This window comes from Enhydra lutris, unplaced genomic scaffold (genome assembly GCF_002288905.1).
Source record: "Enhydra lutris kenyoni isolate GAN:26980312 unplaced genomic scaffold, ASM228890v2 scaffoldscaffold6, whole genome shotgun sequence".
In the NCBI taxonomy this organism is placed as follows: Eukaryota; Metazoa; Chordata; class Mammalia; order Carnivora; family Mustelidae; genus Enhydra; species Enhydra lutris.
Genome location: NW_019154090.1, coordinates 1,819,031 through 1,840,212, shown reverse-complemented (window position 1 = coordinate 1,840,212; position 21,182 = coordinate 1,819,031). Strand labels below are relative to the sequence as shown.

Here is a 21,182-nt window from a genome sequence, read left to right as displayed (position 1 = left end):
AGACGTGACCCTATCGCTGTGTCATCGCGAGAGCCTGCAGATGAGTCACGGCACCTGTTAGCTTGACTTGAACAGAAGCTGGTATCACGTACATTGCGTAGACATCAAGGCCATGGGGATTTGCCACGGGGATTTGCACACAGCTTGTGTGGCTCCCCTCTGTTATTGGGGGGGGCTATGAAAGGCTTTTGGTTTTCAAACCCTTGACTGCAGGAGCTCGAGGCCCTGAGCCAGCTGGGACCCTGGTGGGGAAAGTCCCAGTGGGGAGCTCCATCCAGTGCGGCTTGTCCAGCTGGGTTTTCCCATTGATTCGGCATTTGGAGCGGATACGAGATTTCATTTTCTCATCGGTTAGGCCGTTTTGTCGGTGTGTATTTAACTTACTCCTACGCAGCTCTTCTGCAAAAAGGAGTGGGCAAGGTTCTCTGTCCACAAAGGAGAATGGTAAGACCGCCCAAGGCCATCTTGCTGGATGGACCTGGAGCTCAGGCAGAGTGGGACCTGCCATGGTTGGAGTCAGGTACACCATAGCCAAGTGCCATGGGCTGTCCCCGTTCAGGTCTCTCTTCGCCATGTGAGTTCTGATGTGCAGCGTGGGGGGGCTGCGCGGGCGCTGTGCCTCCCTGTGGCGGCCTTGCGGGTGCCGTGCGTGTCCGTGGGGGGTCCGCTGGCTCCTCTAATTGTAGAAAGTCGTATACATTGTAACATTCAGAGGTATACAAAGGTGAAAGGAATAAAGTAAAATAAAATAGCGTAAAGCTCACTGGTCGTCAGAGAAAACCACAGTTGACATATTGATGTATTTCCTTCCAATCTTTTCTCTGTCCTTTAAAAAAAAAAGAAAGAAAGAAATTGGGGACTTGGTTACATGTATGCTTCAGTGTCATTCTCCACTTACCGTTATCTTATGGGTATTTCTCCACGTCCTCGTCTTCAAAGAGTAGCTTCCAGTAACGGTGTAAATTTCCCAAGATATGAACACAGTGTAATGCATTTGACTAGTATTTCCTGCTGTCAGATCTCCAGCAGTTTTTTCCTGATATTTTTATTATTTTATATATACATAATATTATTACAAAAATATCGGCAATGAACATTTTTATAGAGAGATTTTCATTTACAGAGAGTTTCTTTGGGACAGTTGTGGAGTTACTGGGTCAAAAACCAGGACCTTCCAGTTTTTTTTCATTGATGTACGGTTGACGTCGAGGACAATTTTCAGGCTCTGGGTGGTCGCCGGTGCACAGCTGGCGGAGGGCTGTGGTCAGCACCCAGCAGTGGTGAGCCCCATCAGCCTCCAGTCCCAGCGGCTGCCCCGCAGGCAGGGGCTCTCATCAGTGTAATTGCCATAGCAACCCTGTGAATCTAGTGCTCTTATTACCAGCCCCGTTTTATAAAAGAAGCAGCGGGAGTTCAGAGAGATGAAGCTCTGTGCCCGGAGTCAGTGAACCTTCAGACGCACGTAAACACTTGCTGAACGCCAGGTGCCACCCCCTCCACCATCCCTCCTCCTGACAACATGACGCACTCCACAGGCCTGAGGATCCGTTCCGTTAGTCCTGTCAGTTTGATAGGTGATAAGGATTTATTACTTCAATTTGCATTATTTGATTACAAGAAGATGTGTACGTTTTTAATAAGTTTACTGATTTTTATTTTGCTGTTAATTTCTTTTCAGGCCCTTTCCCTGTTGTCAAAAACATTTAATTTTTTTATTGATTTGCAAGAACTCTTTACATAGTGGGACTGTCAACTCTTTGACAGAGTTTAAAGATCTGCAAATCACGTTTGCTGCAAATCACATTTGCCAAATTCATCAACTGCTTTTAGGGTATGTTTTCATAAACCAGCATTTTAAACCAAATGCTTTTTCCTTTGTGAGTTTTTTCCCCTGTTCTTCCAGGATTTAAAAGCTCTGGTTTGGTTTTTTTTAAGATTTTATTTATTTGTTTGACAGAGATCACAAGTAGGCAGAGAGGGAGCAGAGAGAGAGGGAGAAGCAGGCTCCCTGCTGAGCAGAGAGCCCGATGTGGGGGCTCCATCCCAGGACCTGGAGATCATGACCTGAGCCGAAGGCAGAGGCTTAACCCACTGAACCACCCAGGTGCCCCTAAAAGCTCTGGTTTACCCTACGACGTATTCTTCTGCTTTTATGGTTTCTTTCCCCCACCACGTAACTCTGCAGTCCGTTTTGTGACACAGGTGTGTAGCTTGATTTTTTCCCCTAACACGTAGTCGCTTCCCCGAGCATCATCCAGTCTTTCTCTGCTGATGGAGAACAGAACAGATTCTCTGAACAGATGCCTTTTCCTCTGCGTGAAACTTACCCAGACTTCTTTGGCTCCTCTTTCCCCTCTCCCGGCTACGGCTGCAGAAAGGAAAGCAGAGTGCGGCTCCAGAGAGTGCGGCTCCAGACACCTCTCAGCCCCCGAACAACATGCTGCTGCCGTGGCCCCAGCACCAGCACGCCAACGGGCTGCGGAGGCAGAAACGCGACTGGGTCATCCCACCCATCAACGTGCCAGAAAATTCCCGCGGGCCCTTCCCACAGCAGCTTGTTCGGGTAAGTGGAGACCCCTCCCGAGGGTCTCGGCTCAGTGCGCCCTCTCCTCCGGGATCTGGCAAGTCAGTCTGTGGGCTTGTGGGGGAAGGGCCGGGCTTGCCGGTCGGGAGCAAGCAAGGGACGGTCTGCATTTGGTGGCGTCTGAACCTGTTCAGTAACAAGATGACACAAGCCAGAGAAAGACTGGAAGGGCAGTCATACCCTCCAGGGAAGCTGGTCCTGCTGGACGTGGGTCATCTCGCCTGTGCTGATGGGAGGGGGCAGGGTGGCCACTTGGGTCCTGGCCTTTGACCTCTGACACCTTTCCTTGCTCACTGTTTTCCAACTGTGACTGAGACTCTGGAGGGCGGAAAGACAGTGTGTCTGTGAGGGTGACTGGGATATTGGCAAGAAGCTGGAGGTCTTGGGACTGAGGCTGTGACCCCAGATCCGGCATTCTGGCAGCCTGCGGGGGCTCCTTCAGTGCACCTGCTCCCAGCCCCCACCAAAGGGGCTTTTCCAGGGAGAAGGGAAGGATTCGGTTTACAGATTTGTATTTCAGTAATCCGGGCCATCAAGTAGCATTCCCTTCTTCCCTTTGAAGAAAACTGCAACCCGGTCTGGGCAATAATCTGATAAAATGATGGTGAGGACCCGTTAAGGAGTCGCCCATGCACTGTGGACCGCCTCGCCTGCCTCGTGGAAATGAGGGTCAGGGGGCTTCCTCAAGGGCTTGCTTTCCTTCCTCTGACCGATTAGCCTGTTTTGTTTCCCACTCCACTCCACACAGAAAGCTGGGGTGTGAGTTTAAAATGCAGAGATGGGGAGGGGGCGCCTGGGGGGGCTCAGTGGGTTAGACCTCTGTCTTCCGTGTCTGCTCTTGATCCCAGGGCCCTGGGGTCAAGTCCCGCGCGCCGGTCTCCCTGCTCAGCGGGGAGCCTGCTTCTCCCTCTCCCTCTGCCTCCTGCTCCCCCGTGGATTCTCTCTCTCTCTCTCTCAAATAAATAAATAAAACCTTTAAAAAATAATAGTAATAATAAAATGGAATAAAACGCAGAGACAGAGCAAAACGAAACAGGGGGACCCGCGTCAGACGCCCCACCACACACACCACACCCATGGTGACCTGCCCCAGACCTGCGCGGTGCGTGGGATGTGGGGATTGGCACCGGGTAGCCTGTGTTCCTCTTCCTCCCCAGACCCAAGCCCCTGAAACCATCGGGATTTCCGGAAGAGTTGAGAGTCCTGGAGCCGTCTTTTGTTATTTTAATGGCATGACTTTTGGCAAGTCCCCCGAGGAAGGGGGCTGGGGGCCGGTGGGCTGGGTGCCGGTTGCCTGGGGAATGAGCCCAGGGATTAGAGGCACCCACGTTCACCCCCATCCTCACCCCCAAATGCTCGGTCGAGGGAGGGGATGGAGGTTGAGTCAGTCACCAGTGGCCGATGGCCAATGATTTAATCAGTCCTGTCTGAGTGAGGGAGTGTCCTTAAAACCCCAAGGGCCGAGATGTGGGAGCTTTAGGTGGGCCGGCCTGGGGAGGCACAGGGAGGCCGCTGCCCCACCGGGAGGGGGCTTGGAAGCTCTGCGTCCCTTCGCCCTCCTTGTCCTGTGCGTCTTTCCCATCTGGCTGTTCGGGGGCTCTACTCTTTACAAAAAACTGATTATCTATGGAGCAAATGTGGGCTGCTCTAGCAGACAACTAAGCTCTGCAAGAGAGGTCGTGGGACCCTCCCATTTACAGCCCATTGGCCAGGAGCACGGGGACACCCTGGACTTTTCATGGGCATCTGAGTGGGAGCTGCCTTGAGGGACAGAGTGCTTCCCGAGGGGTGCACGCACGCTCCAGCAGCTGGTATCCGAATACAGTTCAAGGCAGGCACCGGCAGGTGTCACAGAATTGTTTGCTGGGGAAACCCCCATCTCAGGTGGCTGAAGCCTCTGAGAGTCTGATCTCTGACCTTGGACCACAGTCCCCCCCCACCCCAGATGGGGAGCTGCCCAGAGCACCGCCCCACCCTGGCAGCCCTGGCCGGAGGTCCCCTGTGTTGAGATGAGGCAGACTTGAGCAAAGCACTCAAGGCGTGAACCCCAACCTAAGTAGATTCCCAGTGTCCGGGGTCCGTCCGCCAACCCAAGCCACCGACAGGATGGGGGCTCCATGGCCCCCTGTGCACTCACCACCCTCAGGGCCTTGGTCACATCTGACCAGCACTTGTCATTTACCTAATGCTTCCCATTAGTGAGTCACTCTTAAAATAAATACGTTTATTTTAAGAGGTGACCTTACATCAGCTTACAGTTGGAAAGCTGGTGTTGGTGATGGACCGTCAGACAGCATAAGGCAAGGAAAACAGAGTTGACGTCTGGCTGTGTACTGTCCCGTCGGAGCCTGAGGACTGCCGGGGAAGTGTTTACAAGAGGAGCCGTGAGCAAGTACCAGAGTGTTCTCAAGATGTGCGGGGACCAGAGGCTTCCTCCTGAATGTCATCAGGATCAAAAGCAAATTGGAAAGGGAGCAAGTGTTTCATTGTGTGAGTCAGTCTTTCTCAAAGGCTTGTGCTCGTGCTAGTCAGAAATCAGCTCAGGAGAAAACTGTTGCTATAGCTCGGCGGCTGGGGGTCTGCAAGACTCCGGAAAGGGCCAGACCCTCCCTCGATATTTTAGGCTCTGCTGAGAGCCAGCCTCAGTTGCAAATACTCAGCTCTTTGTAGTGCGAAGCTGCCCTAGACAATGCATTGACAAGGACAGGCAGCGGGCCAGGTGTGGCCCGAGAGACCTAGTTTGACAAGTGCAGATCCAGCTCATTTCCCAACCTGTGGGAAGGTGTGCCCCTGCCAGCCTCACCGGCAGGAACATTACAGTGAGGGTGTGAGCTTGAACGCCGAGGGCTCTCTTCGGCTCACAGCCCGCAGGTACACACGGGACCTTGGGCCGGCATCCCAGCACTCCTGGAGTATTCTGCTGCTGGATTTCCGGATTTCTCGGGTCAGTGATCCTAGTAGAGACGCACGAAACTCCCCTCCCCTGCGCGCATCTGCACACGGGCCTGTAAGAGGTACCAGGAGGGAAAGCGGGTGCAGGCAGAGCCACTGGCCCTCGCGGACTCCAAGTCTGCCTCCTGCTGGATGATGGAGAAAAGGACACTTCTGTACTTTCCGCCCCAGGAGCTGCAGTGGTCTCGCGCTGACTGGTCGGAGCTGGCGGCAAGGCCAACACGAGTGCGAAGTCCCCCCGGCCAGCCAGGCCCTTGGCTCCCACACGGCCCCACGGACGTGTTGATGAACATGTCACACAGACACCTGCGTGCTCTGCTGGGGGCCGTCCTGCATTTCCTTCCGAACAGCTACAGCACAGGGTAACTTGCCCCCTCCCCGGTTAGCACCAACCTCGCCGAACCTGGCTCGGGAGAGCAGCAGCTGGCGGCGCTCCGGAGCCCCTGCAGACACGGGGTCCCGAAGACGCACCCCCACACCCGCCGCTGGCCTGACTGACCGGGAACTCGGGGATGGGCACGCGCCGCAGGTGTCAGGAGAGAAAAGCCGGGAAGCAGCAGCTCAGCCCTGCCGAGGGCAGCCTCTCCTCCTTCCTGGTCTGCCCCGTGGCTGTGTTGGGAGCACGTGTGTCCTCCGCTCCTCAGACCCCCTGCCGTGTCCAGCAGCCCCCGTGGGGACGGCGCCTCCACGCCGGGCTCGCCGGCGCCCAGACGGGCTGTGAGCAGAGGGGCAGCGTGTGGGTTAGTGTTAGCTGACTGCCGGAAAGGGCGTTCCCGAAATGTCAGAACTGAATGCAGTGGAGGTTATTTCTTGCTCCTGTGAAGGTCATTTGTGGGAGGGATGGCTCCCTACACGGCCAGGCGGGGCCCCGGAATGAGGACTGCAGGAGGGACGGGGCTCGGACATGGCCATGCCTGACGGCCAGGGACACCAAGAAACGCAGTTCAGCTGTGCCTGGAGGGAAGGGCATGTGTGAGAAGAGGGGCTGGTCTGTGTCCCAGCAGGTTTGAGAAAAAGGCACATCCTTCCCCCCGCGCCCCCAACGGCCCAGCTGTACCAAGGACCCCGCGGCGGGCGAGCCGGCAGACCTGATCGTGCCCCCTCCTCCAAGCCTGGTCTGACTCCCGAGCTGGATTCTTGGGGGAGATTGATCTTCAGATTGGGCTTTTCCAAATGGTCTCCAAGTGATTGTGCAAGAACTCAGCACAGAAATACAGAGGCACACATGTGTGCACACGCACGCACGCCCCGTCCCACTTCATATGCACGCACGCACCCTTGTTCTCCTGTGCTCACTCCCGCCTCCTTGCCCCTCCACCCATTAAATTCTTACCCAACACAGACGCGTGTTTCGGGGTGCGTTTCTCTGCCTGCGGGAAGCAGATGAGTTTCAGGCCAGTGTTTTGGGGGAGGGGCTGCTCCTGAAAGGAGCCTGAATCCCAGCGAGCGTGGATGCAGCTTGATGGGGTGGGACGCTGCGCATGGAGCCCTTGGAGGCTCAGCTGGGATCAGCTGCAGTTCTGTGCTCATTAAAGCGTTTCATTCTGATAAAATACGTTAAATGAAAAAACGGGCGGGAGAGAAGGAGGCAGAATGTTCTTCCCAAAAAACCTCTGTTAATTACAGGCTTTTTCCTTGGAAGGAATATCACGTCCCTCCATAAGCACTAGTTAGTTCTGCGGTGCGGGGAGAGCGGGAAGCCTGCTTGTGTGGGGGAGAACCCTGAGCAGGGAAGGCGGGTGGCGCTGACGGGGCTGCGGGAGCGGAGAGCGTCCTCCGCGTGTGCCCACTGGAATTAGACCAGGGTCTAAATTAAGTGGGGAGCCGGGAGATGGAGCCACTCACAGAGGCTGTCCCTTCTTCAGAACAGAGGGGGACACATTCACAGGCTGGCTGATCCCCTGGGAAGCAGGAAGGAGGTCCTTTGTTATGGGAAGTGGCAGGAGGGGACCTTCCCTGCTCTGAACATTCAGCTCTGAGTTCTGGAAGGAGTCCCGTGGGGCCATGGGAGGGTGCCAAGTACCACGCAGGCCCTGGAGATGGAGACAGGAGAGGACTGGTGTCCTTTCACGGCTCAGGGGATGGTAGGCTGGTGGCTTGGTGCTTGGCGTTCAGAATTGGGTCCCTTGGCTACCAAGGTCACACGTACGTTAGCAGAGCGTTTTGAAAAGCCACTTGCTTTTCTAGCATGTGTGTTTGGTTTGACTTCTGGCAAGATTCAGAGTGAGGGTAAAATCAAACTTCTTTAAAAGTCTCATAAAAATTCAGAATTTGTTAACTTGAGAGGCTGTCCAGGGCGACTGCGGGAGCCGGCTCACGGTGATGAGCAAGGACGTCGTGCTGCTCGGAGACAAGCCCTTTAATTCTGGAAGTTGGTATTTTAACAGACAGGAACTCGTGCAAACCTGTCCTTGGAGCGAGGCCTGGGGAAGGAGCTCTGAATGTCAGCTTCTGGGAGGAGACGGTTACATAATCGCTTAGCGTCCAGGGTGGCCACGTGGCCACGCTGAGCAGGAGGCCGTGTCCAGAGCAGGGAGCGCGTGAGAGCACAGCTGCAGGGTCTGGGAAGGATTGCAAGAATCAGCTTCCCACCAGACCACCCCAGCGAGCTCGAAGTGACTGACGTCCACGGCTTGTTTCCTCGGGAAGCCTGGCTGCCATTCTGTGCCCCTACGCCGCGCTCCTTCATGTCCAGGCACAAGCATCTGCTGAGCTCCCGTGTGGACCTGGATGGGCTGGGTCTTTGGGGGCACGGGCTCTGGAGCTCGGTGAGCAATGAGATGCGCCCCGGGTCAGGCTTTGCTCTGAGCCATGTGTGACAGGGACACGGTGAGTCACCCCTTAGCTGGCCCAGGACGGACTTTCCATAGATGCTGATCGGACGTCTGCATACGTTTGATGGAGCCGGCTGGGTTCTAACTCACTGTTATCCTCCAAAATGTGTGCTGGGTGACCTCACGGTCTGAGCGTCATGGCAGCCACCTAGGAACCTAGTGTCTGACTCTGCGAAGGCATCCATTCATGCGGGAATGACCAAGCAGCCATTAGTCACCATCTCATGGAAGTCAGGCAACCTTTTGAAATGTGATATGCATGGGGTTTTCCCCTTCCTTTGTTTCCTCGCCGTCTCCAGGACAGGGCCTTACTGCTCAGCAAGTCACACAGGCCCTCACGATCTGACGCTGTCCGTCAGCGCACCAAACCCGAGCCACTTGCCCATGGGTCACACCCTCAGTTGCCTGGAGGCCTGTGTACACGCTCTTCCCTCAGCCGGGACTGTTCTCTCTTGGCCCCTGGAACCCCCGGCCTGGCCACTCCCACCTCCAAGAATGGACGGGCAGAGGCCCTCCCGTGGGGAGCATGCGCTCCCGTGACCTGCTGCCGTGCGGAGTTTTTGACAGTGTTTTGTCAGTGATTATTGTTCTGTCTTCCCACTAAACGTGAAGGTCCCTGAGAGACAGCCCCTGTCAGACACTGGGGACAAAGTAGGTGTCACTTAGTGTTTATCAAATGAAGGAGGGATACAGCACTTGTGCCCGTCTCTACCGGTTAGCCTCTCGTGATCATTTTGACAACTGTTAGGTTAACTATACAACACTTGAAAGTAATCACATTGGAAGTTCTGCTGCTGGTTAACAGTGGAATACTTTGTCTCAGACTAACACTTCTGAAATAAAAATTATAAAACTTGCTAGAAATTTTCTCCAACTATTTGAAGTTGCTGGAGAGTGGCCAGGAGTGGACAGGAACTGCTGTGGAGTTCCTGTCCTTCGAAAGAAGGAAACAGCACTGGTGAGATCTTGTTTATATGGCTTTCCATCTGAGCACACTCTCCCTCCCATCAACGGCTGGCTAGATCTCCCGTGGAGAGCGGTAGTCTCCCTGGTCAGAGGAGCTGCAAGACGGACTCTAGAACTGACAGAGCAGTGGAAGGTGAGGAGGTAAATCCTGTAAAATATGGAGTCCCGGATGGAGACTCCCATATCGGCTTACAAGCTCTGCCTGGTCAGGGAGCTGTGACCAGATGAAGGAGACTCCAGAGAACCCAGGAAAAAGCAACAGCAAGAAGATTGAGAGAACTGAGCAGAGGTTTCAACTACTGTGTATTGCAAGAGAAAAAGACTCAGATTTGGGTCCAGCCAATTAACTCGCGCCTTCACAAAAATCCACACCCTTCAGAGGAAGATAACAGGACCTGTCTCTACCATGTGTCATCACAATGATCAATGCACACACAAAAATTACTAGACATGCCCCAGAAAATGGAATGAAAACAAAATGTTAAGAGGGAGAAATCACCCACAGACTCTAACTCTGAGATGACTTAGATGTTAAAATGACCAGCAAGACCTTTGAAATATCCCTTATGAATACGTTCAAGAACTCACAGGAAAAGAAGGTCAGAATGAGTGAGTACACGTGGAATCACAGCAGAAAAGGGAAGCTAATAATGCAGCCCGTTGAAGTGGTGAAGCTGAAGCGTCCCACGTCTCTGGTAAAGAGTCACTAGGCTGGCTTCCACGTAGGCGGTAGAAGCAGAAGAGTCCCTGCTCGAAGACAGGCCAGTGTCAGTGCTCTCATCCGGAGAATGGCAGAGCAGAACCGAAACACAAAATTCCAGCTGGGCAAGAGAAACAAGCTTACCGATCCAAGAAATTTCGTGAACCTCGAGTAGGGTAAATACAAAGAATGCCAAACCTTGATTATTGTCAAAATGGTGAAATTCAAAAAACTAGAGAGAATTCTTGAAAGCAGAAGGAAAGAGGCAGTCTGTCACAGGACAGCAATGATGAGGGCTGGCTTCTCCGTAGGACACCACTGGTGATGGAATGCCATCTTCAAACTGCTAAATGAAAAGAGAAAAAAAAAAAGAAATAAACTTATCAATCAAGAATTCTATATCCAGAAAAAAAGTGTCCTTCAAATTTGAAGGTGAAACAAAGACATTCCTGATAAGCAAAAGGAGGGCATTCATTGCTGGCAGACCTACAAGAAGTGGTAAAGCACGCTCTTCAGGCTGAAAAGAAAGGGTTCAGGTTGGAAATTTAGATTTACAGGAAGGGATGACGAGCACAGGAAAAGGTAAATTTGTGGATTAAGATAAAATACTTTATTTTCTCTTAACTTACTACAAAGATAGCTGACTGTTTAAAGCGAAGGTGTCACACTGTATTGCGGGCTTTATAATTCGTAAGATCTAACGAGATCATGGAGTTGTCTCCCCTGTCTTCACTGTGCAGTCTGCGGCTCTGACGTCCCCAGAATGGAAGGAACCCCTCCAGGTTCATTGACGAAGACGTTCCGAGTGTCCTCAGTTCAGCCCCAATGGAAATATGCCTCCTTAGGGACGTCCTTAATTATCTAGTGATTTTGCAGTGAGTCAGAGTGGTACTCCCACTTGCCCTCTACCTGCAAGGTGGGGTCTGCCTCTTCCCCAGCTCCCTGTGGGGGTGGGGTCAGGCTCCGCCCACCCCAGCGTGGGTCCTGAAAGTGCAGCCCCAACATAAGCACCTCATTCAAGATCTCCCACGGCATCTGTCAAGTCGCCTTGTAATTAGACATCGTGCTGAGACCTGGAGCTGATTCACACCGCCCTTGCTGAAGCCAGAGGGCCATGAAGAAAGCAGTCATTTGCGGATTCAGCTGCCTTGGGTCCTGCGATTTCGTCAGTCATGTGAAAGAGAAGTGCAGATCCTTTGTGTTTACCGTTCCCTCATCGGAGCAGAAAATGTTCCCTTTCTTGAATTGCTTTAATGGCTGTATTTATGCAGCTGAGAGTTCCTTAAGAAATGAAAGTTGAATCGAATTGCTGCAAATGCTCAGATAATTTATCGGAGAATATTCAATTAGAATATATTAATATTTTAGATTTCCATCGTTAATTTAATATTCAGAGATTTAATGTAGTCATTGAATCGCTGGAGCACCCTGGGTGGGGGGTTGGTTAGGACGGGGGCTCCAGCACCTGCCGTGAAGGGCCAGCTCGCAGCGGCGCTCATCACAGCTTCCCCCTGCCCCATTCCTGCCGCAGCCGCCAGGCCTCGGGTCTGCAGACCGCACATCGTCTGCAAGTGTGGGCACAGCCTGAGGGTTCCTCCAGGCCTCAGTGGGAGGAGGTCAGACTCACAAAGCCTCGGAATATTCTGGAGCTTGAAGAGCACAGCCCCCCAGTCGTGGGAGAGGAGGGAGCTATAAGCCTACTGTTCTTCTAGTCCCACCGCAGGGATAATTTGGATGTTACCAGGGAAACCGACTTCCTGTCCCCTCTGGTTCCCCTGGGGCTTCTGTAGGGTGAGGCTGGCCTTTGGACAAGTTCCAAGAGGATATAGAGTCGTCAGGGTGTATTGGGGCAAGGTTGCCAGGGGCCCTTCCTGGAAAACGGTGTCCTTCTTTCTGTGATGTGGCCTCCTTTCTTGTACACAATGATGGTAACAGGAGGTCGTAGTGAAGGTTTTCTGTTCATTCATCACAGTTCCTTGAGCCTTTACAATCTGAACGCTGGCTCTCTGCTGTCCCGGGGGAAAAAGAAGCACCGAGAACAGACGAGGCAGAGTCCCAGCATCCTGGAGTCAGGGTTAGGGTCGGGGAGATGGATAAGTCAACCCAGAAGAACCCACCAGGGGCCCGAGGGTGTGGGGTGCAGCGAGGTTCCCTGTCCCATGAGGTGGCTTGGGAATCACTCCGGGGCGAGAGCACGTGCCGTAACAGAGGCACCACGGTGTGCAGACGGGAAGAGCAACCCTGCGGGGGAACGGCACAGTCTTAGAGGAAGAGCCAGAGGTCACAGTGTCTGCATGGAGACGGCCAGAGAGAGGGGCAGGTGGTGAGCCAGTGTGGAGGGCGGCAGGGCTTGGTCATGAGGGCGCATGTGGCCGCGGGGAGGACTTGTTTTCCTCGGAAGTGCAAGAGCTGATGTGACGAGGCTCAGATTCACCAAGATCCCTCCGGCTGCCACTCAGGAACCAGATGGAGCAGGAGCAGCAGCAGGAGGAGGAGACAGCCTGGTGCGGAGGCTCCTGCCGTGGTGAGGGTCAAGGGCGTTGTTTTAATGCCCTTGCTCAGTACAGTAACAATGTTGAAAACCTTGACAGATCCCTTTTTCCTTTGTTCAGTTTCCTTCTCAGTGAAATTCTGGACTTAGGATCTGCTGCTACTCTGGGACTTGCAAGACCCTTGGGTTCTTCCCCTCTCAGAGCCCGGGGAGAGGCCCTGGGCTCTGAAGGGAAAGAGGTCATCCCTGTGCAACCCTCCACCCCGTGCCCCTCCCTCCCTGAGCGCCAAGAGCAGCAGAGGGTGCCCAGGCCTGGGCCGTGCGGGGTAGGCCAGCAGCCAAAACGGGGTCATCGTGCAGGTGTGTTTGGTGTGACCTCTGTGGAGTTCCGCCGAAATGTGGGTTCGTTCCCAACATTTAAACCACGAAATGCCCATCTTCCATTCCCTAGAGAAAAACCACAGGCAGAAGAATTTCCCAGAGCAGTCAGGCCAGCCGACGTGGAGGGGCCTGTCCTGTCCTGGGAGCAGGCTTTGGCAGGCCCCATGCGCTGCGGCGGGCCACCGTCGCCACCGACCGCTGACGTCTGCCTCTCTGCCCACATGGCTCACGGGCAGTCCAGCTGGGGCCTGCGAGCATTTGGCTTGTGTTCCAAAGCTCTGGGTCCTTCGTGTCTGTTAAAAGCAAAATGAAGCAGACAACTAAGCGTCATCTCTGAAGAGCCCAGGGCCCTGTGGGCCAGGCAGGCCGCGCCCCTCGCCTGCCGCCCATCTCTCCCCATAGCGCGTCACCAGGAAAGAGCGGGAGCGTTCACCTGGAGTGGACTCTGGTCAGCACTGAGGTACGGGGCGGCTACAAAGTCCTGGCCCCATCCTGTCCTTGAGCGCTAACAGCCGGTGGGGCAGACAGACAACAGGAGAGGAGTCTGAATTCAGAAGGAACCACAGAGAAATCAAACACAGGCATGAGACCAGCTGGGACCGGCAGGTTGGGGAGGCAGCCCGTGCTTTCGGCAGAGCACATGGGTGAAAGTTACTCTGAGAAACCACTGTTGAGCTCCCGCAGGATCAGAAACCATCTTGCAAAGGCAGAAAACAGCAAAGGCAAAGACCCTGGGGTGGGAGTGATCCTGACACACCCAAGGAATGGAGAAGATTTTGCAGCCAGAAAGCGGCGAGCAAGGAAAGATGGGGGGCAGCCCCGGAGGAGGGCAGGAGCCCGGCCCTCCAGGCGTCCAGACCGACCAGGAGAGCTCTTGTCCTTCCTCCATGCTGAGGGGCCTTTAAAAATGTGGCATGTCTGTGAGGTGCCTTGGGCTGCCGTTGTTGGTGGGCGGACGGAAGGCTAAGGACCAGAGCTGCACCAGAGCCCCAGGCAGAGGGAGCCAGCCCCAGGGGAGCAGTGGCATGGGCTGGGCAAGACAGTAGAGGGGCCTGGTGAGGAGTGGAGCGCTGGGGAGCCCAGATACACTGGTGTTAACTGCAGATTCCTGGGCCCTGCTGTCCTAACTGTGCTGGGACTAGTGGGAGTCCCTGAGGCCTCTGTATTCCCAGCCACGCTGGGCTGGCTTCTGGGCTCCAGCCCCACCCTTGCCCATGAGGACCCACTCTGAGTGGGCAGCCGTGGCCCCCCAGGATGCCCAAGTGGGTGACAGATTCCCTCGCCACATCGTCACTCAGTCCGCACTGGGGCTCTGGGGCACGGAGCCGCTGGTGGTGGCCTGGTTTTATTCGGTTTCCTCCTGCTCCTGAGGAGTGACACAGCCATCCCTGGGCATGACCTGGTGCCCCAGAAGCCAGTGGCCTGATGGGACTTAACATCCAGGCCTCCCCCACTCCCCTCCGTCCCTAGGTGGACCTGGCCAGCTGGTGGGAATGGTGGCTGCCCCCAAGATGGGACACCAGCAGCTCTACCGAACCGGGCTCCCACCTGCCATACCTGACACCAAGCACAGGCCTCCCCAAGTCCACCAAAGCCCTGGTGCGCGGGCGCGCGCACACACACACACACACACACACACACACACACACACACAACCTGGATTTCCGCTTTGTCCTGGACGCTGTTTGTGACAGCCCGTGAGTACAGAGCACACCCTTCTGCACCGCGGGTGGGGTCTGCGGCTCAGAGAGGCTCAGAGACTCACCACGGCCACACAGCCAGGAAAGAACAGGGCAGGATACCTGCCCCACCCCCGTGCGAGGGACCTCACAGCTCAGAGCTGCTCCCTCGGGGCCAACACACAAGGCCGTGTTGGTGGCCCAGCTGACGGTCACCCGATGCATTGCCTGCAGCTTGGGGCTACCCAGGAAGACTCCCAGTTCAGGTTCTCCACTCAGCTCATCATGCCGCAGCCCCTTGAGCCCACGCCAGACTCCTGCCTCCTGTTCCCTGGAAGGGAAATCCTACAGGAACAGGCGAGGTCCCGCTGCCATCTTTCTGGGCCCCGCAGACAGCCTGCTTAGGGGAGGGAGGACTATGGGAGGAGTGGAGCCCCAGGGTTCCTCAGGTGGCCAGACCGGGCTGGGGGTAACCAGAGAGCACCGCTGAGGTTAGGGGCTGGGTCTGGGGGCTTCACAGGGGCTCCAGCAGCCCATCCACCGCAGAGCACCGAGACAGAGAGCTCAAGACCCAGAGGAGGAAAAAATAGCACGGCCGAGCAGAAGCCGTTTGCAGGGGCTTGTGCTAAAGTGGAAAGTGCTCCTCCTCACTGAGAAAGTGCGTTTCACACCACTCTCCCCACCGCAACAAGCCACACGCCTATTCCGGCTTGCCGCAAGAGCGCCATATGGTACCGACTTCAGCAAGTCGACGCGATGTCCCCAACAGGAGGGCCCCCCTCCCTCTGGCTGCAGGGAAAACGGGGGCCCCAGCCAAGGGCCTGGAGGGGCGGCCGGTGTGTCCTCTGCGGGGCTGACCCAAGGGGCCCTGCCACATTGTGGCACCATGGGCCAGAAGTGGAGAGCCACACGGGTCCCTCCTCTATGTGCAGGAAGGACGTGGATGTCCGCGCCGGTGAGAAGAGCGCACATCACTGTGGGTCCTTCCTGCGGTGTGGGGCTGCGCCCCGAGCAGGGAGTGGCCAGGAAAGAGGCCCGAGCTTCGCAGCCGACAGGTGCACGTCAGTGGTCCTTCTCCTCGGCCCCGTGGAGTCAAGCTCTGGCTTACGTGGGGCTGTGAGCACATTGAAAACGAAACCCCTCAGGCTGGACAGAGTGATGTGACCTTGCAGAGCCCTGGGTTCCAATCGGGAGGGTCGAGCGGGTCGCCACAAGCCTCCGGTGGGTGTGCACCAGGATGCAGACCCCTCGTGCTTGCACCAGGGGTTGCCTTAGGATGTGATGAAGAACTCTGGGGACCCTCGGGCTCACTCTGCCTTCATCTGCTGGAGGAGGCTGTCCAGCCAGGAGCGAAGCCCTCGGGATGTCCACAGTGAATATGTCTGCCCGTTCTCCCAGCAGCTGGTCCCCAGCCGGCCCCGGGCCAGAGTTCTCAGGGCGGCTGGCAAAGCACCCCTTTTCCGCTCGGCACAGCCCAGGGCGCACGGTTCGCAAGTGTCCCCTGTGGGATTCCAGCTCAGACAGCGCAGCTCTCAAGCCAGGAGCTGGGACCCACTGAGCCGTGGGTACCAGACCACGGAAAGTCTGGGCCCTGCAGTGGCACGTCTGCCGCGGCCTCCCCCACACCCACCCGACCTGGACCTTCACCTGGGGGATGAGCAAGGACCAGGCGAGGGCAGTGGGCTGTGGTTCTGCCTCGCACTTGAATTCTGCTGCCGGCAGTGGGGAGTCTCCCCTGGACACACAGGTCCCAGCACCTCGCACCACAGCCAACGAGGAATTGGGATGGGAACGGTCCTCATCCTGTCCAGACCCCACTGCACCGGTCCACGGCCACAGGGCGCCGAGCTCCAGGATCCCCATATCCACAGCAGTAAGTCCCTCTGGAGGCCGTGGGATCCCCAGGAAGACAACGAGTCATCAGAAGATGCTGGTGCAGAGGTGCCAAGGGGAACCTTCTGGAAATCGGACTGGATGGCACCACACACACCAAAGCACTTCATTCAGTCTCCTTGCTCCAGGGGGAGGGCGTTCAGGGACATGGGCAGGCGAGGAGGCCAGCAGGGACACCAGGGGCCCTGGACCACCTGCTTCCTCTCCCATGCGGAGGAGGGGCCTGGGCCAGGCAGGGAGGCCTGGGCTCCTGCCACCCAGGGTGCTGGCGGTGGTCTCCCGGTACCGTGGCCATGTCCCTGAGTCGGACCACTGCACAGCCCCGGGACCCACCTCCGGCCCAGCTCTTCTCGTCATTGACTCTGTGGCCAGTGCTTCCTTGCAAAGCTCGCACCAGTGACAGGTACATCAGCTGACCCTGTCTCATTTGGAACCAGAAGCCAAGGGCTGGTAACCAGTCCATCCCGATCAAGGGTCTCCTGAGACCGCTCCAGGCTCCAGGAACCTCCCCGAGGCCGCTGCAGGCTCTAGGACCTCTCAAGGCAAATTTTTTCAGCTTTCTGCGCGTGCTAACTACGCACCAGCTTCTTGTCAGAGCAGCGGCACTGAGGGTTAATTTTATCGTTGCTACATTTCTGATCTACTGCTACTTATAATTAGCCCCATAAATGTTTCTAAGTAATCAGTTAATATTTGAATAGCTTAAATAAACTACATAACTGCCTTATTGCTTTTATCCAAAAATTACACTTAAATTGCTACGAACTGGGAGCATCCCAGGCAGGTCGGCGCACCAGGCTGGTCTGAGTGTGGACCTGGCTGACAGCCGGCTGTGACACGGGGGGCGGGGGGGAGAGGTTAAATCTGTCTCCGAATGTAAAGGGATTATTTTAAATATTCCCATGAATATCAGGAGAATTTGAGCAAGCTCCAGTGCACCTGAGCAAATTCTCGGGAGCATGGCGGGATGTCCCCTCCTGTGCCCGGCAGCCCCCTGGCCAGTGTCCCCAGCAGGTGTGGGTGGCCCTTCGTGGTTTCTGGAGGGCGGGCAGCCGGCCCCGATCCCCTGGGAAACATCTGGGGCTGCGGGGTAAGTGGAGCCTGGGGCAGGGGGCTCAGAAGTTTCTCAAAGAGCCTTGAGCTTAAAGGCAGGAGCTTGGCAGGCTGACGTACGGAGGGTTTCAGGGAATATCGAGACCGGGTCTGCTGGAATTTCCTACGTCATCTTGCTGGATCCGTGAGCCCATGAAGGACCCTAGGCCTCAGAACCTCTGGCACACGGGGCCTCGCTGCTTCCAGGTGAGAAGGACCAGTGTCCTCTCTGTGGCGTTTTCAGGGCCCATGTGTCTGGGTACGGCTGCCGGCCCCGCTCTGGCCTCCATGCACCCTTCCCCAGACAGCTGGGGGAGGGGGTACTGACCTCCTCTTCTCACTTGGGCGCTCTGGGCCTGGTGGTGCCCGGCTTCGTCAAAACTGGGAGCTGTGAACCCCCAAATTGTGAGGTGAGGTCAGGCGCAGCCCCTGCCCCGGCGAAGGTGGTGGCCGCCTCGGGCCTTGCTCATGCAGCGGACGCCTCGGCCTGGGAGCTCAGCAGAGATCGGAGAGCAACCCCGATACCTGGAGACTCAGGGGCGGGGGGCAGGGCAGCCCCTGGGCCCGGCAGAGCATCCCCCTGCTCGAGGGTGGGGTGTCTGTGACAAGCCGTGGCAGGTGCGGTCAGAGCCACCACCCTCGGAGGCCTGATGACCAGACGCCGTCCCCCTCTGTCTCTCTGAAACACAGAGGGGCCGCCCCGCCCCCCTGGGCTGCTCTGGCGACTGTAACAAACCACCACGAAATCGCAGCTTAAACAGCCCCCTGGTCCGCAGACAGAAATGCGGCTGAGTTCTGGACACAGATTTTATATCCTGCCGCTCCGCCAAACTCCTGTATCGGTTCTAGCACTTTCTGGCGGAGTCTCTCGTGTTTTCTACGTAGAGGATCATGCCGTCTGCTAGAGTGAGAGTTGGGACTTCTTTGTCGATTTGGATGCCTTTTATTTCGTTTTGTTGTCTGGTTGCTGGGGCGAGGACTTGCGGTGTTCCGTAGAACGGCAGTGCTGAGAACGGACATCCCGGTCGTTCCTGACCTCGGGGAAAAGCTCTCAGTTTCTCCCCATTGGGAATGGTATTTGCTGTGGGTCTTTCGCAGATGGCTCTTACGACATTGAGGTATGTTCCCTCCGTTCCTGTGACTCCACTCACATGTAGAATTTAAGAAACACAACAGCGGACAGAGGGGAAGGGAAGGAAAAATAAAATAAGAGGAAATCAGAGGAGACAAACATAAGAGGCTCTTAACTCTAGGGAACCAGCCGAGGGCTACTTGGGGGGGGGGGGCGGTAACGGGGTGGGTGGGCATGAAGGAGGGTACTAAATTCTACCTCTGAAACTAATAAAAAAAATTTAAAAATGAATTTAAAACGACAGCCCACGTTTACTCTCTGCCAGCTCTGGAGGCCAGAGGTGTGCACTGTTTCTATGGGTCAAAATCAGGGTGTGGGCAGGGCGGTGGTGTCCCTGCGGGCTCTCAGAGAATCATTGCCCAGCTTCTCCAGCTTCTGGAGGCTTCTGCGAGCCCCGACGCGTGGCCCCCTCACACGGTCAAGGCCGTCCTCTGGTGGCTCTGCACACGCTCCTCGTCTCCCCGCAGCCGGAGCCAGACCTCCCTGTCTCACAGCACCTGTGACTGCAACTGGGGCCGCCCGGTAACCCAGCACCATCTCCTGTCTCAAGTCCTAAACCAAATCTTGCCAAGCCGGAGCCGGTCTCTGCCTTGTGAGGTGACATCCACGGGTCACAGGGCTCCTGTGAGAGGAGCCAGATGGAGGTTCTGCCTCAGGCCTGCTCCCACCGGTGACGTCCTTGCCCTTCTCTCCTGGAAGAAGGACGCTAGCTACAGCTAACAAGTATCAGCCCTCGGAGGGGCCAGACCCCTGCGGGCACGTTCCCAGCTCTATTCAACACCCCTGCAGACCAGCCTCTGGGCCCCATGGGGATGACCAGGCTCAGAGAGGCCACGCTTCTCACTCCAGGTCACACAGCGCTGGGCTTTGAACACGCACGGTCACTTGAAGAGCCTCCAGCCACCGGCTGTGCGTGACCGGCGCCTCTCAGAGGTCGCTCACGGCTGGCCAACGCTGCGGGGGATCCAGCCCCCAAATTCATGGGAGCGACCTCCTCCTCCCTGTTCCCACCATCCCCAAGTTAGTTTTAAAGGGATGGATTTCTTGTGCGGAAGACTGCTTTGAGGGAGAGCTGACGGGGGAGAAAACAGCAGCTCTGCCGGAAGGAATGGAACCTGGGCAGCTGCTTGGGTTTGCCTCTTGCCGCCGGAAAGCTGATGGCTGCACACGGACGGACGGAGAGAACACGAACCGCACCTGCGGAGACGCTGGAGAGCCGGCGGGGGCGGGGGGGCAGCCACCAGAGCCGCCGGCTAGGCATGGAGGGCGCGGGGACCCGAGGCGGCACCAAGGGCCGGGCCGCCACCACCATCCAGGCCTGCCCTCCTCTGGCCCTCAGGGCCCAGCTCTGGGACGTGGCTGGGGGACCACTGAGCTCCCTCTACCACCCCCAACCCCCCAGGGGAGGACATTGTGGAGCGGGTCTCCAGCTCCCGGAGCAAATCCCGCCCGGAGGGCTTTCTCCACCAACCCGTCTGTCTGGTCCGGTGTCTTCCAGTGTGGCAGCTTGGGGGAAGGGGGTGGTCATGGCCAGAACCCAACTCTCTGGAGGGCAAGGACCCTCATCCCACCTCCACTTCCCGCGCCCTCCACCCACACCCATCCGCTGAGCAGCGGCCGGCACAAGAGGCGTCCCCCGTCTCTCTGGCAAGGCCTCAGCCGGTGCCCGTGGAGGGCTTCGGGGTCCCCCCTGGAGACCCCGCACAGGCACCAGCCTCTATCCCGATGCTTCTGGACCAGCGAGGGAGGAGCTGGCCGGGTGCTGGGCGTGCGCACGCCAGTCCTTCCAAGCCAGCTGTTGGCGGTACCGGAGACCCATGCGGCCAGAGTCTGTCCAGACCAGTTTCCCTGGGCTGGTGGTTTCAGATCCCGAACTCCTAGAGGCGGGCCCTGTTGCATTTCAGTTTGGTTCCCAGACGAGAGCTTCTCCTCTGACCGTCCAGCTGTACTTGGAAACATGAAGCAGTACCTCAATTACATGTTCGGGAAACTTGGCTGAGGTGACCCTGCCATCTCGGGCTCTGAGCCTGTCCCCGGACTCAGGAGTCCAGCCAGATCGGGAATCCGCTCGCTGCCCATGGTCCTCTGCTCTGGCTCTGCAGAGTCCCACTGGGTGACACCCTCAGGCCACGACGTGGCTTCACAGCTGTGTCAGCCGTGGCCCAGTGGGGGCACCTACCAGCTCCTTGTTCTGCCCCCAAGGAGGCTCCATCTGGAATTCCGCAGCCTCTACCGGTCCCTCCGTGACTGAAGTGTCAGAATGAAAATCCGTCTAAGAGAAGCTTCCGTCTCCAGCGGTCTACAGCTCAGAGAGTGCTCGAAGAGAAAAACCCTGAAGACGGGCCTCGTGCGGTGAGAAGAGTGTCCGGGAGGAACGGTCCGCGGGGTCCGCACTGTCCGCGTCTGCAGGAGGCGTCCCAAAGGCGGGCAAGTTCGAGGATTCACAGAGACTGAAACCTTTTGTTTTTAACACAAGTC

At 56.6% G+C, this 21,182-nt stretch overlaps 1 protein-coding gene across 1 annotated transcript in view; it reads left to right on the top strand.

Moving 5' to 3' along the window:
* LOC111141492 (cadherin 4) overlaps positions 1–21,182 on the top strand; it is a 511,455-nt gene that overhangs the window by 396,805 nt on the left and 93,468 nt on the right. Inside the window, exon 4 of the mRNA XM_022494091.1 lies at positions 2,375–2,563. Coding sequence (XP_022349799.1) covers positions 2,375–2,563 — 189 coding nt within the window. The remainder of the gene's footprint in view (positions 1–2,374; positions 2,564–21,182) is intronic.